The 15,795-nt window shown below is 49.0% G+C and overlaps 2 protein-coding genes across 8 annotated transcripts in view; one reads left to right on the top strand and one right to left on the bottom strand.

The window, feature by feature from the left end:
- Positions 1-5,944, bottom strand: part of OTOF (otoferlin) — a 79,149-nt gene extending 73,205 nt beyond the window's left edge. For all 6 annotated transcript variants that reach the window (XM_029071923.2, XM_039913187.1, XM_039913189.1 and 3 more), the window contains exon 1: positions 5,752-5,944. In XM_029071923.2, the coding sequence (XP_028927756.1) occupies positions 5,752-5,830 (79 nt within the window). In that variant the 5' untranslated portion in view covers positions 5,831-5,944. The remainder of the gene's footprint in view (positions 1-5,751) is intronic.
- A 7,540-nt stretch (positions 5,945-13,484) lies between these two features.
- The window catches only part of FAM166C (family with sequence similarity 166 member C), a 53,059-nt gene continuing 50,748 nt past the window's right edge, over positions 13,485-15,795 (top strand). Inside the window, exon 1 of one of the 2 annotated variants that reach the window (XM_029071928.2) lies at positions 13,485-13,685. In XM_029071928.2, the coding sequence (XP_028927761.1) occupies positions 13,612-13,685 (74 nt within the window). In that variant the 5' untranslated portion in view covers positions 13,485-13,611. The remainder of the gene's footprint in view (positions 13,686-15,795) is intronic. The other variant, XM_001508900.4, reaches the window with a different exon arrangement.

Below are 15,795 nucleotides of genomic sequence, written 5' to 3'. Positions count from 1 at the left end.
TGTGAGTTTATGGCTTCGGGGATTGTAAGCCAGATGCTCTGTCTCTGTGGCTCTTTTTCATATTTAAAGTCAGTTCACTGTCATTAATCTGCTCTCCTCTAGTTCCACCAATGTCCAGTAGGTCCAGTTATCTGGGGGCTAGAGAGGTACCCAGTGGTCCCTGCCCTTCCCTCCCCACCTCTACAGCCTCGGACTTAATGGTGGCTTTGGGGACACGTGAGTCTGCTTCAGAGTCCATGATGGGGCCATGCTCTGGCCTCAGCTGCCTTGGGGTTTGGGGAAGGGGAAGGGAAGGCAAGAAAGGGAGGAAGGGCTCCATTCCATCCTGAGCTGGACAATCCTTGGGCGACAGGGTCAATTGTGGGGCTCCTTGGCCATTCGGAGCTACTCTGGGGAAGATTCAGGGACATCTAAGTCAAACAAGAGCTCATCCCACTTCACTCTCGCCTGTCCACATAGTGGCTCATAACGTCTGAGAGGAGCCAAGAATGGGCAGCGGGTACCACATAAGAGTTTACTGCAGCTCAGTTTGCAGGAAAAAAATCTCTCTTTAACATCATCATGATGTACCTCTTTTACGAATAAAGAAATCCTCCAGTTCTTAGAGACCCTAAGGCGGAACCTGGGCGTGTAAACAGGGTTGTGGTAAGCACAGGTCCCCACGTTCACACTGAGTGGATTCTATACTTATAAGAGGCTGCTGCTTTTTCCTTGGTGCCTCCCTGCTAGGTGCCCAGTGAGAGCTGCTTTCTTGAGAATCTCACAGTAGCACTTCTTAGCCCTCCTTTTGTGGGCATCTTGGTCACCACTGGGGCAAAAGCAGCAGACACCACAGCAGGGACGGAAATTTGTTGTGGCAGAGATGCATCACTGCTCTTACTGTCTTATTGCTGAGTTACAGCATGGCCTAGTGGAAAGAGCACAGGCCTGGTTCTGGGTTCTAATCTGTGTTCTAATCCACCATGTACCTGCTGTGTAACTTCTCTGTGCTTCAGTTATCTCATCTGTAAATGGGGATCAAGACTGTGAGCCCCAAGAGGGACAGGGACTGTGTCCAACCTGATTTGCTTGTATCCACCCCAGTGCTTAGTGTAGTGCTTGGCACATAGTAAGTGCTTAAATACCACAGTTATTATCATTCCTACTTAGATTATGGGCCCTGTGTGGGATAGGGACTGTGTCCGACCTGATCATCTTGTATCTTCCCCAGTGCTTAGAACAGCACTTGACTCACAGTGAGAGCTTAACAAATACCATAATTATCACTGTCAATTTCTCCACCCCTGGCATTTCTGGGGTGGTGGCATCCTGGACAGCACTCCTGGAACTATGGACCCCAGCAGCGCTTGGTCATAGAAGTGCAGGAGTGGCTGGTACATTCGAGAGGCAAGGCGAATTTTGGTTGAGCAGAATAGTGGCAGACTATTCACATGGCTGAAGGAGAATGTGTTCCCAGGGCCCTTGTGGCTGTGTGTGTCACTGAGATTTTTTTTTTTTTTGTATCCTGGTGGGAATGTTGTTTTGCTGGGTGGGTTGGGGCCGGAGTACTTGTGCATGAGGTTCCTGGGACTGTGATGCAAGGGGAAGGAAGGAAAGCTGGCTGTCATTCCTCTGGCTACGGACTCACTCAGAATACCTTCACCGCCTGCCAGCATCACCCTACAGGGAGTTGTCTCAGCAGAGGCTGTTTTAATAAACTCCACATTATCCGCTTCAGTTCCCCCATGGCTGCTGTGCTTAAGTACACACATACCCACAGGAGTCAGGAGGAGGATTAATAACCCTGGGCCAGAAACAGAGACACAGGCACAGCTGAGAGAGAAAGCTGCTCCTGCAGCTGTAAATACACAGAAGCAGGGGAGGCTTGTCCTGATCTATAGGAAAAATAGAGGAAGATCAGCTTCCAGCTCCCATTGTCTTGGCAGTTCCATTGGACAGAAAACAATCCTGAGCTTTATTATTATCAAGTGCCATCGAGTCATTTCCGATTCATAGCGACTCCATGGATATACTTTCTCCAGAACGTCCTGTCCTATGACATAATCCGCAACCTTTCTAATGGTTCTTCCGTTATCATTGTTATGGTCTCTATCCATCTAGCTGCTGGTCTGCCTCTTCCACGTTTTCCCTGGACTCTTCCTAGCATTAGTGTCTTCTCCAGAGAATCAGTCCTGGACACTCACAAAAATTCTAAATCTAATACATGGGCCATCCGGTAGACGGCAGTCTTTTCTTACAGAGTCTCGCTGTCCTAAGGTTCCAGTTTGGGCAAATGCTGAACCCCAGTGCATCTCTGGGGTACCCTTAAGCTAACTGACCCAGAAATGGGGTTAGGTCTTGTGGCCTCAGGTAAGTTGACCCCTTGGGAGGAGGCATTCTGTGGGGGTGAGAGGGATGTCTTCAGAGCTGTCTCAGTCCTGGAGGTGTGGGGAAGATGGCAGTGGGATTCTTGAACCAGGGGAATCAATCTAAGCTGTTTGAGAGAGACTGCAGCCTGGAGCAGGTCCCTGGGGCTGCCCCAAAGCCCTGGCTTGGACCTAGATGTGGGGATGTAGCCACGTGGCTCAGTAGCCTAGGCCGAGTTGGCAACGTCGCCACCCCCATCTAAAAACACAAAGGAGAGCCTCACATGCATATACTTAATCTGCAATGGGAGGAGACCCAGAGATAGATCACAGTCATTCAGCCAGGGTGCATTTCTGGCCCTTTCCCTAGATGATGCCAAAAGAGCATACAGGCAGATGCTCAATTGTCATCAGAATGCTTCCATTTTACCAGCGGGGAAATTGAGGTCCCACGTGGGGCGATGCCTACGCTGGACCTCCCAGGGACATGGTGGTGAGGACAGAGCCGAGGAGGTTCCCAGACTAACCCCCCTTTTCCTCAGCTCCCCCTAACTTCCGTGTCACCTCGACTCACTCCCTTTGGTCTTCCCCCCTGTCCCGGCCCCACTGCACTCATAAATCATGGCACAGTGGAAAGAGCACGGGCTTTGGAGTCAGGGCTCATGAGTTCAAATCCCAGCTCTGCCATTTGTCAGCTGTGTGACTGTGGGCAAGTCACTTCACTTCTCTGTGCCTCAGTTCCCTCATCTGTAAAATGGGGATTAAGACTGTGAGCCCCACGTGGGACAACCTGATTCCCCTGTGTCTACCCCAGCGCTTAGAACAGTGCTCTGCACATAGTAAGCGCTTAACAAATACCAACATTATTAACATTATTATAAATGTATGTATAGACCTATAATTCTATTCATTTATATTGATGCCTGTTTACCTGTTTTGAAGTCTGCCTCCCCAGCTCTAGATTGTAAACCCACTGTGGGCAGGGATTGTCTCTATTGCTGTACTATACTTTTCAACCGCTTAGTACAGTGCTCTCCATCCAGTAAGCACTCAAATATGACTGAATGAATTCCTTCGTGTATTCCCCACTCTTGGATATAAGTAACCTGCCCGGTGGGTTTTTCTAGACATTCTTGCCCCCAATGACATTACAAGACTAGAAGAGGGGGTGCAGAGTGCCAGAGATCTGATCTGTGCTGCAACTGTCCCGTGCCTTTGACCTTTTTGAGAACATCTTCTGGAGAAGGTCCAACAGGTCAGGCAGACTGAGAGAAAGAGAGTCTCTCTCTCTCTCCCCACAACTTCTCATTCCTCGCTTACTACAATCCAGCCTATTCACCGTCCTCTGTTGACCTCTTGCTCTCACCCTCCTTCCTGCCTAGAATTCCCTCCCCCTTCGCATCCAGCAGACCATTGCTCTCCCTATCTTCAAAGCTCCACTAAAAAGGCACCAGTGGCTCAACCATGTGACCATTTCTAACTTCCTCCATAATTCCAAGCAGCGGTTCTCTTGCTGGGAAAGGTGGTTCTCCCTTGGGAACAGGGACAAAGACAACTGCTTCAACTGCCCCTGCCTTAGGAATGACCTTGCCAAGGAGAGGCGAGGGATTTATGGAGACCATGTCCTCCCTCTCTCCACAAGGAAGGAAGAAGGGTGTTTACAGTGCTTAGATGTCCATACCTTTGGTAGACTTTAGAATGCAAGCTTCCAGGGGGTAGACACCAGGCCCGTTTTACTTTCTATAGTGACAAAAGGCTCTATTTAATGGTTGTTGGATGGACTCGATCTCATCTACCTCGCCACTGACATTTCGCCCTCATCTTGCCTCTCTGGCCTGGTACACCCTCCTTCTTCATATCTGACAGACCATCACTCTCTCCACCTTCAAAGCCATATTGAAGGCATATCTCCTCCAAGAGCACTTCCCTTCCCTCTGCTCCCACTCCCTTCTGCATCACCTTTGCCCATGGATTTGCTCCCTTTATTGACCAGCAAGAGTCAATCTGACTCGGGGGCTTGAAGTAATTTTGGTTATTGGCTTTCGGTTTTGTTATTCGTTTCCACTGTGCATACAAGAGATAGACACACATTCTCCCCTCCCAGCCCAGGTCTCCCCAAGGAAAGGGCTCTCGGCAGATGGAGCCAAGAGGATGTGGAATTCGTTTGATGCAGCGGGTGGAGGGGCTCGGATTCAAACGAGCCAAGTGGAAGAGAGGAGGCAAAAAGCAGCTAGCTTGGACTTGCAGGAGGACTACTGCCAGGGGCCAGAACTCTAGGGTTCTACTGGGGTTCTGCACTGATCTCAGGGGTAATTTTGAGCAAGGCCCTTCTTAACTCTGCCTCAGTTCTCTTGCCTGTAAAATGGAAACAAAACTTTCTGGGCTCAGGGCACAGTTACAAGGGTGAGGGTAGCTTGCTATTGCTGATGAGTTTTTTTAAAGTAGTTTTTACATGTTTAAATCAAGTCAGCAAAGGCACCATATAAGGTGCTATAGAAAGGAGTGAAGAGGGGAACAGCTAGTATGTACCCCAGCTGGGCTTCAGAATGAAGCTGCTCCTCTATTTTCCCCCATTCCTGAAGGGGATACTGCTAGATTAGTATCTTGCCTTCCCTTTTCTGACCCTCTTTCCCCCATGTAAATCAATCACTGCTATATATCAAGCGAATACTGTGTCCAGAGCACCACACTAAGCGATTGGAAGCACCCAGTACAAAAGAGTTGGTAGACATCATCCCTGCCCACAAGGATGATCCTCTCTGCCTCCATCCCTCATCTCCTTTGTAAAGAATGGGTCTGAGGCACCGAGAGATCTTTGCATTGGTCTCGGAGCTGCCTTGCTTTCCCCATGCTCCTTCGGACTGTGGGGGATTGGGGTCGGGTCAGACATCCAGTCCTAGGACTGGATCAGCTTTTGGGGAAGAGGGGCAAGTTGCCTCTCTCAATTCTATTAGGGCTAGACTCTTGGGAAACAGTGGGAAGACCCAGAACCCTGGGGACAGACTCTCACCCCTCCATCTCCAAAACCAGCAGCAACAATGATGAATACTGATCTGAACCAAGAATTAGCTAATGCAGAAACCCACAGGAAGAGAGCGATGAAGAGGCAGGGCCAAAGAAAGACAGAAGCAGAGAAAAGGACCCAGAGAGTCCTAGAGAAAGAGACAGAGAGAACCTGAATGGCCCAAGAAAGCCTAGTGTTTTAATCAGCACAGCCAGTAGCTGCCCCAAAGCAATTAGGACCTTGTCTGACATGGAGAGAACTTTTCCTCTCCTTTCTCCATCAATTCCCTTCTCATCCTCCTGAGCCTCACTCGAATCTTGCTCAGCTCACAAAGTATACTGTGGATGCTTCCCCCCAGATCAAATCAGTTCCCCAGAAAGAAGATTCAGTTTTGCTTCATACCTCTGAACGTCACTTTGGCGATCCGGTCATTCTTGCCTCTCAGATCTGTGACGGTTTTGACCTGGACTATGAGAGCCATGTTCAGCTTGGTATGTTGGCTGTATCCAGGGAAGGAGGAAGGAGTGGGTAGTGCTGTGATGCAGCCTGGCTGGCTCTCACACTCCGGCTCGCCTCTCTCTCTTTTGCTCTCTCGCTGCTGCCCACGGAGACACAGAAACAGGAGCTGCTGTTTCACAGAGAGAGGAGCCTCCCCCCCCCCCCCGGACTCTGAGGAGTTAACTCAGAGCCCCTAGCTTTAAGAGCGAGGATTGTGGGGTGTGTGTGTGTGTGTTGTGTGTACACTCGGCTGAGAATCCTGACAAGAAGTCCGTGAATTATTCAGGATCAGCTTTCTCCCCGAGAAGGCTAGGCTTGGCTTCATATATCTTCTCCCATCTTCACCAGGTGTTAGAGACAAAGCCATTAGAGAGAGGGCAGTTTGAATCAGACTGGGACTTTGCCTCTTCTGACCTGGAGAGCTTTCTTTCCTTGGGATATTATGCAGCGTCCTTTCTGTACTCCTGGATTGCTGCTATAGCCCCACAGACCTCCTCCTCAGCCCAGATGATAACTCTGGGGAACTGGACAGATACTGCACCTCTTTCAGGTGAGAGGTCTAAGTATTTAAACCATTTCATGACCCATAAGGGGAGGGAAAAGAGGAGAGGGTGAGCCAGGTACAAGATAATTTAGGAATTCCAACTTCCTGGCTGCTCTATTGTGACCTGAATGCTAATAAAATAATAATAATAATAATAATGATAGTATTTAAGCATTTACTATATACCAAGCACTGTACTGAGCACAGGGTTAGATACAAGATAAGCAGGTAGGCACAGTCCCTGCTTGGCATGAGGCTCACAGTTTAAGTAAGAGGGAGGCAGTGAATCCCCATTTTACAGATGAGGACACAGAGGCACTGAGGAGTTAAGTCACTTGCCCAAGGTCACATAGCAGACAAAAGGAGGTGGAATTAGCACACAGGTCCTCTGACTCCCAGGCCCATACTCTTTCCACTAGGCCATGATGCCAATGACTTCACATTTCTGAGAAGATATTGAGGAAGATCTGCATTTCTCCTGACAACAAAATGACTTCACAAACTTTGTCATCTCCTTTCTTATTCCCTCATGGAAGTGCAGAGAGCGCCAGAATCATACACTCTGGAATAAAGGTCAAAACCTAGACCTTGTCCGGTTTCGTGTTCCGCGAAGCACCTGCCACTGCTCAATAACTTCACAGTCACTTTAATAATGGAACTAAATCAGCAGGGAGAGCCCTTGTGCTAAGCATTTTAGGGAGTCTCCCAGGAGGGATGGCCAATGAGCTTCGATCCCGAGACTCCAGGACCGAGGACCCGTGCAGCACCACTGACACTCTCAGGGACCATTTCTAACTTCCACCTCCCAGCGTTTAGTACAGTGCTCTGCACTCAGGAAGCACTCAGATACTATTCCTTCTACTCTCTCGACATGCCAGTCAAGTTTCTGCTGGAGCAGAGAGTGCAACAGCAAGTAGGTGGGTGGCGGGGGAGAGGGGAACACAACATATTGTCTTTACCCAGTCTGCTACAGTCAGAACCGGGACTAGAACCCAAGTCTCCCGTTTCAAATCAAAGATCGAGCATGCTTCCACCCCTCAAAAAACTTACCTTCTAATCAAGAATACAAAGATAAACATACTTCATCGACAGAGAAACCCCCCAAAAGCTACTGTACAATAAAATAGATCCCCAAATATCCACAGAGTAGATTAAATATGTACGCTACTCTAGAATTAAAGCTCCTTATGGGTAGGGATCACATCCACCTCTGCTGCTGCATTATACTCTCCAAGCACTTAGTACAGTGCTCAACTAAGCACAGTAAGCACTCAATAAATACCACTGATTGTTTGGGAGGGGGGCTGCCCTCTTCACCAGCACCCCCATCCCCAACCCTCATCTTTGCTGGTCGTGGCTCTGAGCATTGGTTCCTGGAACTATTCCTCTCCTCACAACTCACTGGAGTTTACGTCTGGTGGGAGCCACTGCCACGACAAAAAGGCCGAACTGGGAGGAGGAAGTCTAACGTTTGAGTGTGTCTAAATCTGGGGGATGTGTGGCTCTATGTGTGAATTAGCCATTTTCTATTATCTGGGCCAGTGTGTTGAAGCTGTACAATAATTATAAAAAAGCAACTGAGGGAGAAGAAATGGGTCAGGGCTCGTGGGGTAGATGAGATTGAGAGAGAGCTTACTGGAGGGCCTGGAGCTTCTATTTAAAGGAGGGACGGGGGGGAATGAGGAGGTGGCAAGTACAAATACTCTAGGTTTCCTAGACGAAAACTTAGAGTCAGAAGCACAAGCATCAAGGATGAGGAACATCAGGAAGACAACTTTAGCTGGAGCTAAAGATGCTGGGTGAGAAAATGAGAGTAGACAGGTAAGGTGGAGGCAACTATCAGAAGTTTACATTAGATCTGCACCTACTGGAGAGTGACATGGTAAACTCAGGGTGATTAGAGAGCAGTTTTTGATGGTCGCGGGCAGAAGAGCTTGGATTGAGTCTAGCAAGCTGGAGGCCGGTAAAGCAGCAAGTAAATTTACAGAAGTTGAGGAGTCAGGAAACCAGGGTTTAAATAAGGGTCTCGGTGATGAAAACAGAGAAATGGATGGATTTGAGCATGGTTGGGTCTTAGCCACCAAGAAATTGTAGACATCAAAGAGCAGTGATGACTCCCTTGAGGTTTCAGGCTTGGGGAGAGGGGTAAGAAAGGGGAATTGCCCTAATGATGAAGAGTTTGCAATTGATGTGAAAGAAATCTGCCTAGGGACGAACTGCGGAAAGATAAAGCACTGCAGGGAAAATTAGGCCAGGGGTTTGTTTCTCTAGCAGATACTGATGCACACAAGTAGCAAGTCTAGAACTCTCCATAATGTCGGTGGGGTGACAGGAATGGGGGGGGGGCGGGGGGGGAAACGGACAAGGACCTAGGTTTTACCAGTCTCGTGCTTTCCAAAGGCTTGAAGCAGCAGTGAAAATCCCAAATTCACAGAGACCCTAAAGAGCCCAGAGGTACAAGATCAGGGTGTGAGCAGGCCCACGTTAACGCCTTCGTTTGTCTGGTGTTGGTGGATTTTGAGTCCACCACCCGTCTCCCCAGTTCAACTGAGTCTCGAGTCCACCTAGCCCCCGCTGGCTTCCCCCGGTCCACAACTCCTGGATTCTTGATTGGGGAGAAGGGGGCGATGGCTAAGGGAGCTATTAGCACTTTGAGAAGCAGCGTGGCTCAGTGGCAAGAGCCCGGGCTTGGGAGTCAGAGGTCGTGGGTTCTAATGCCGCCCCGCCGCTTACCAGCTCTGTGACTTTGGACAAGTCACTTAACCTCTCTGTGCCTCGGTGACCTCATCTGTAAAATGGGGATTAAAACCGTGAGCCCCACGTGGGACAACCTGATCACCTTGTACCCCCCAGCGCTTAGAACAGTGCTTTGCAAATAATAAGCGCTTAACAAATACCACCATTTATTTATTTTGGGCCCTGAAGCGGGGACCTACCCCGGGCGCGTTCCCACGTGGCCGAGATTTGGGGGAAGGGTAGGAGCGGCCAGGGGGCAAGCCCGTTTCTCTCCTGCAGCTTTGGGGCTGTCCCCCGTTTCCGACTTACCGCAGCAGAGCTCGGAGACGGGGGTCACTGTTCTTGTACGACTGCTGACCGCAGCGGGTCCCAGCCACGTCCTGCACCACGGGGTGGGAGGGCACGGGGCCCAGAGGGGCGGGGAAGCCTGCTCATCCCCCGCCAGGTGTGGGAAATGAGCTGGCTGATTGGGGAGGGAGTGCGTGCTCCCTCCACCTGCGGGAGAGGAGGAGTGATTGAAGAGGAAGGGCGACCTCCATTCAACCGTGCTTCAAGGATCAACCCTTTTTTCTCCTGCCCTTTGCCTCCCTGGAGATTCTGAACAAAAATTGCCTCTCTTGCCTCTGCCAGGCTCCAGGACTGGCTCCTCCATCTCTGGGACCACATCCCCCCAAATTTCGGAGACCCTCCTCTCAACTCCAGTGGACCCCAGTCGAGGCTCACTGTAGCGTCCAGTGAGTGCTTTGTTAGACACCCCCTCTCCCCGAGTAATAATAATAATTATTATGGTATTTAAGTACCTACTATGTGCCAAGCACTGTGGTGGATAGAAGGTAATCAGGTGGTCCCACGTGGGGCTCACAGTCTTCATCCCCATTTTACAGATGAGGGAACGGAGGCACAGAGAAGTGACTTGCCCAAGGTCACACAGCAGACAAGTGGCGGAAGCGGGATTAGAACCCACATCCTCTGACTCCCGAGCCCGTGCTCGCTGGCTCTGGGGCCGCGACTTGTGTTATTTTTTCCAGGCGGTGTTTTGTGCAGCCCCAATGAGGGCCAGGGTGGGGAACCTCCTCAGTGCCCTACCTGAGTTTGCCCCTTACTCAAAATAAAAAGTGGAACCACCTCCTTAATGATACAAAGACGCTAACCAGCCACCGTCCATTTCTAATGAGGATAGAAAAGGAGGTGAATTTAAATTCGAAACCCTCCTCTGATTGAGTAAATTAGTACCGTGCCTGACACACAGTGCTTAACAGTTACCATTAAACATATATTAAGGTCCACAAGTTGCCTGCGGTGAGAGGTTTTGGCTCCCTACTTTCATCTCTATTCTACTTCTGGCCCACTTGGAGTTACTGGGTAGCAGAAAAGCTGTTAGGGTTAATAATAATAATAATGTTGGTATTTGTTAAGCGCTTACTATGTGCAGAGCACTGTTCTAAGCACTGGGGTAAACAGGGGAATCAGGTTGTCCCACGTGGGGCTCACAGTCTTAATCCCCATTTTACAGATGAGGTAACTGAGGCCCAGAGAAGTTAAGTGACTTGCCCACAGTCACACAGCTGACAAGTAGCAGAGCTGGGATTTGAACTCATGAGCCCTGACTCCAAAGCCCGTGCTCTTTCCACTGCGCCACGCTGCCAGAAGAGGAAACAAATAGTTCCTTCCCCTAAACTCTTTGGTTTGATGCAAAGATCTGAGAAGCATTATCTAGTTAGGGATGATCAGCTGGAACTGCTAAATTGTCACTGTTGTAGCTGGATTTCACCTGTCCCGTACTTTCTTTTCTTTTTCCACTCAAGGGGAGTTTTTCAGGTTTAAATGACAAACTTCTCACACAAAATCAAAACCACAGACATCAAAATCTGTGAATCTTAGAAGGCATGGAATCTGTTCTGGTTAACTCAGTTCTTCCATCCAGTGGGTGAAGAATGACACTTGTGGGTTTATATGGGGTGCAGGTTCCAGCAATTCTGGGCCTGAGCACAGCCTACTTTCAAGGGTACAGGGGCAGGGGGAAACCTGGTCATTTATAAGGTTTTCCAAGCTGCCAGAGATACTACCAAAACTGGAAGGCACCTGCCTATTCCCCCAGACTTAAGGAACCCTGCTGCGGCCACAATTTTAGATTGAAAACAATGTCTGTTAGCTTTATCTTTCAATATAAATTGCAATTAATTCCACTAGTCCTTCTTCTTAGTGACATCCCCTCATGTTCTCGTGTCTGTTTCTCCTTCTTACTCCCCCCGTCTTCCTAATGAAGTTTTGGAGAAACACTTGATTTTTCTATGAAGAGCACCATCATACATATTCATTGAGTGGTTGGCCCTAAACATGTGGAGATTCACAGAAAGAGACACCCCCTCCCACAGGGAGTTTACAATTTAGAAGAGGAACAGGGAGGCCCACCCTTGAAGAACAGAACAGCTGAAAAGAGATTGTCACCTAAATATTTACACTGGTGTGATCCATCAAGTGGAAAAGAGACCACCCAATACATTATTTTTAAAACCTTACCTGTGTTTTCCATTTTCAGTGGTTATTTTCCTCTTACAAAGTATTGGTGCAGTGATCTGGGTAAAGTGAGAAGCTGCTTCAAAGCAAAGGAGAAGGGGCTTGTTGGGCTAAACGAGAAGGAGGGGAAGGTGCTAATGGAAAAGCTAGGAAGTACAGGGCGTAATGAATACAGCATGGGCCTGGAAGTCAGAAAGACATGGGTTCTAATCCTGGTTCTGCCACATGTGACCTTGGGCAAGTCACTTTTTTCGTGGTACTTTTTAAGTGCTTACAATGTGCCAGGCACTGTACTAAGCCCTGCGGTAGATACAAACTAGCCAGGTTGGACACAGTCCACGCCCCACATGGGGCTCATGGTCTTGATCCCCGTTTTACATTAAATAACATTAGGAGAAAACAAAAAAAGGGGAGATTTCCTTTTCTTATCAAATTTGTGAAAACTCAAAATTACAAATATGCACCTTTGGGAGGAAGAACTAAGACTTTTTCACAGCTCTGTCCTTCAAGTCCCTTCGCTATGTTATTCAACGGTATCCCTACTATACAGACGAGGTAACCTCATCTGTAAAATGGGGATTGAGACTGTGAGCCCCACGTGGGACAGGGACTGTGTCCAAGTGATGTGCTTGCATCCACCCCAGCGGTTAGTACAGCGCTTGGCACATACTCAGCGCTTAGCAAATGCCACAGTGATGATTATTCCTGGGGTGGGTAGGCTTCAGGAGGGGAGGGGAGAGAAGGCGCCCCCGAGGACAGGGAGCTGGGTGGGAGGCGGGGGTCCCGGTATTCTGGGAGCACGGGGAGGGGGGTGAGGCGTTCAGTGGAGGAGAGAAGCGGGGCTGGGCTGGACGAGGTCTGGGCCCTGCCTGGGAGGATTGGGTTAAAATGAAGCGACTCCGGGCCATCTCTCCCTAGAGAGGGCTAGGGAAACGGAGCGACTGATCCTGAGGAAGGATTATCACAGGGAAGCAGCGTGGCTCAGCGGCAAGAGCCCGGGTTCGGGAGTCAGAGGTCATGGGTTCGAATCCTGCCTCTGCCACTTCTCAGCTGGGTGACTGTGAGCAAGCCACTTCACTTCTCTGGGCCTCAGTTCCCTCATCTGTCAAATGGGGATTAACTGTGAGCCTCACGTGGGACAACCTGATGACCCGGTATAATAATAATAATAATGTTGATATTTGTTAAGTGCCTATTGTGTGCAGAGAACTGTTCTAAGCGCTGGGGTAGATACAGGGTCATCAGCTGGGGCTCACAGTTAATCCCCATTTTACAGATGAGGGAACTGAGACCCAGAGAAGTGAAGTGACCGGCCCACAGTCACCCAGCTGACAAGTGGCAGAGTAGGAATTCGGAACCCATGACCTCTGACTCTCGAGCCCGGGTTCTTTCCACTGAGCCACGCTGCTTCTCCCAGAGCTTAGAACAGTGCTCTGCACCTAGCAAGCGCTTACCAAATACCAAGATTATTGTTATTAGAGAATCAGCGTGGCTCAGTGGAAAGAGCCCGGGCTTGGGAGTCAGAGGTCATGGGTTCGAATCCCAGCTCTGCCACTTGGCAGCTGGGTGACTGTGGGCAAGTCACTTCACTTCTCTGTGCCTCAGTTACCTCATCTGTAAAAGGGGGATTAACTGTGAGCCTCACACGGGACAACCTGATTACCCTGGATCTCCCCCAGCGCTTAGAACAGTGCTCTGCACATAGTAAGCGCTTAACAAATACCAACATTATTATTAAAGGAGGCCGGAGGGCATCTCGGCGGCGGCGGCGGCGGCGGCAGCTGCGATGCGGTCCCCGTTGCCAAGGTCCCGGGCGCCGTTGCCAGGTGACGGAGGAGGTGTTTACCGTTCCGGTCCGGCCCCCGGCTCGGTCGGCAGGCCCTGGCAGGGGGAGGCCCAGCCCGCTCCCCCGCAACCCCGGCGGCCACCAGAGCGGGGTCCCGCAAGGCGGGGGGGCTGGTGGCACCATGGCATCCCGCAGCGCGGGGACCCTGATGACCACCAGCAATGCCGTTTACGTGCCACCCAGCCTCATGCCCGGGTAAGCGGAGGCTCCACATTTCAGGGAGCGGAGGCGTCCATCAGCCCCAGGGATGGAGACGGGAAAGGAGGAGACGGAAGCCCTCGGAATAATAATAATCATTCTTATGGTATTTGTTAATAATAATAATGTTGGTATTTGTTAAGCGCTTACTACGTGCAGAACTTAATTTAGCTGAGAAATGGCGTGGCTCGGTGGAAAGAGCCCGGGCTTGCGAGTCAGAGGTCCTGGGTTCGAATCCCGGCTCTGCCACTTATCAACTATGTGACTGGGGGTAAGTGACTTCACATCTCTGTGCCTCAGTGACCTCGTCTGTAAAATGGGGATTAAGACTTTGAGCCTCACGTGGGACAACCTGATAACCCTGTATCTCCCCCAGCGCTTAGAACAGTGCTCTGCACATAGTAAGCGCTTAACAAATACCAACATTATTATTATTATTACATCCTCTGACTCCCAAGCCCATGCTCTTGCCACTAGGCTATGGAAGATCTTACCCATTAATCCGTGCTACTGATTGAACGCATACTGTGTACGGAACACTGTACTAAGCGCTTGGGAGAGTACAATTCAAAAAGTGGCCAAAGCATTCGCTGACCACGGCGAGCGACCGTGTGTGTCAACCCCTGGGTGGATACAGTATAATTAGATCAGAGCTATTCTCTCTCCCACAACGGGCTGACAGTCTAAGGGGACAGAATAATGGGTATTTGATTCTTATATTTACAGTTGAGTAAACTGAGGCACAGAAAAATTCAGTGACTTGCTTAAAGTCACAAGAAGTCACCAGTTGTAATGGGCGTGGTCCCAAAGAAGTTATCAATGTCGTAATCAGCAAAACAGAAAAGAACATCTTTAGTCATCATATTTTCCTAACTGTGACACACGCACCCACTTACATTTTCCATTAGAGGCAACCTGGTACACGATTAGGCTTAATCTGTCAGTTATATATAATGGTCCCAACTATTTCCGGTCCAGAGCGTGGTCTGATTTCTGACTAATATTGGCTAATTTTGAATTCCTCCAATTTCTACTGTTCATTACTTTGATATATTGACTTTTCATTCTCAAAAGCATTTCGTAGTGCTTGATTTATCTCTATTTTGTCTTGACTCAATCCATAGGATTTATTGAATACGGGTGTGCAGAGCACTGTACTAGGTGCTTAGTACAGTGCTTGGCACCCAGGAAGTGCTCAACAAATACTATTATTATTATTTGTTGATTAAAAGCAGAAGTACTACAAGTGATTGCTGCCATCAAGAAGGTTACAGTATATTGGGGGAGAAAGACACTAAAGTATATTACACCCAAGGGGAAGTAATAGAGTTCTATAAGTTATGTACAGAAGTGCTGCGGGAGGAGGGAGCTGTGAGTTCACAAATACTTAGAGGGTATGAAAGTGTTCAGCGAAATACAGTGGGGAGATTAGATATTAAGGGGGAAGCTCTCCTGGAGTAGTTTTCCCTCATCCGTTTGATCCAATCAATAAGGATCAAGTCCTGCATTCCTTTGTCATACACTGTGCATCTGCAAAGCACGTGATAAAGTTGTCATCTCGTTCCTAGTTGATTACGACCCCTGATACAAGCTTGTATCAGGGATAATTTTTCTGGAGTTTAAACTTGTTAGTAAAAATCTCTATGACTTCTATAGAGAGTCACTGGTTCAATCCACTGGATCCCAAGTGATCTCCACACAGTATGTGCTGAATAAATTCTGTTTATTGATTGATCTTAACATGCCCTCTCTCGGTAAGTGCTATAAGGCAGCACAAATAAGGCTGTACCCCTACTAAGAGTTACCTGGAAATCCTATTTTTTAAAATGATATTTGTTAAGTGCTTACTAGGTGACAGCCACTGTGCTAAGCACAAGAGTATATACAAGCTAGTCAGGTTGGACCCAGTCTGTGTCCCACATGGGGCTCACCGGTCTTAATCCCCGTTTTACAGATGAAGTAACTGCGGCACAGAGCAGTTAAACGACTTACTCAAGGTTACATAACAGGCAAGTCACAGTGGTGGAGCCAGGATTAGAAACCAGGTCTTTTGATTCCCAGATCTGTACTCTTTCCACTAGGCAAAGCTTCAGTTGCCATTTCCTCA

The sequence above is a fragment of the Ornithorhynchus anatinus genome, chromosome 9, assembly GCF_004115215.2.
Source record: "Ornithorhynchus anatinus isolate Pmale09 chromosome 9, mOrnAna1.pri.v4, whole genome shotgun sequence".
Lineage (NCBI taxonomy): Eukaryota > Metazoa > Chordata > Mammalia > Monotremata > Ornithorhynchidae > Ornithorhynchus > Ornithorhynchus anatinus.
The sequence above is the reverse complement of the archived record's forward strand: the minus strand, read 5'-3'. Positions and strand labels throughout refer to the sequence as shown.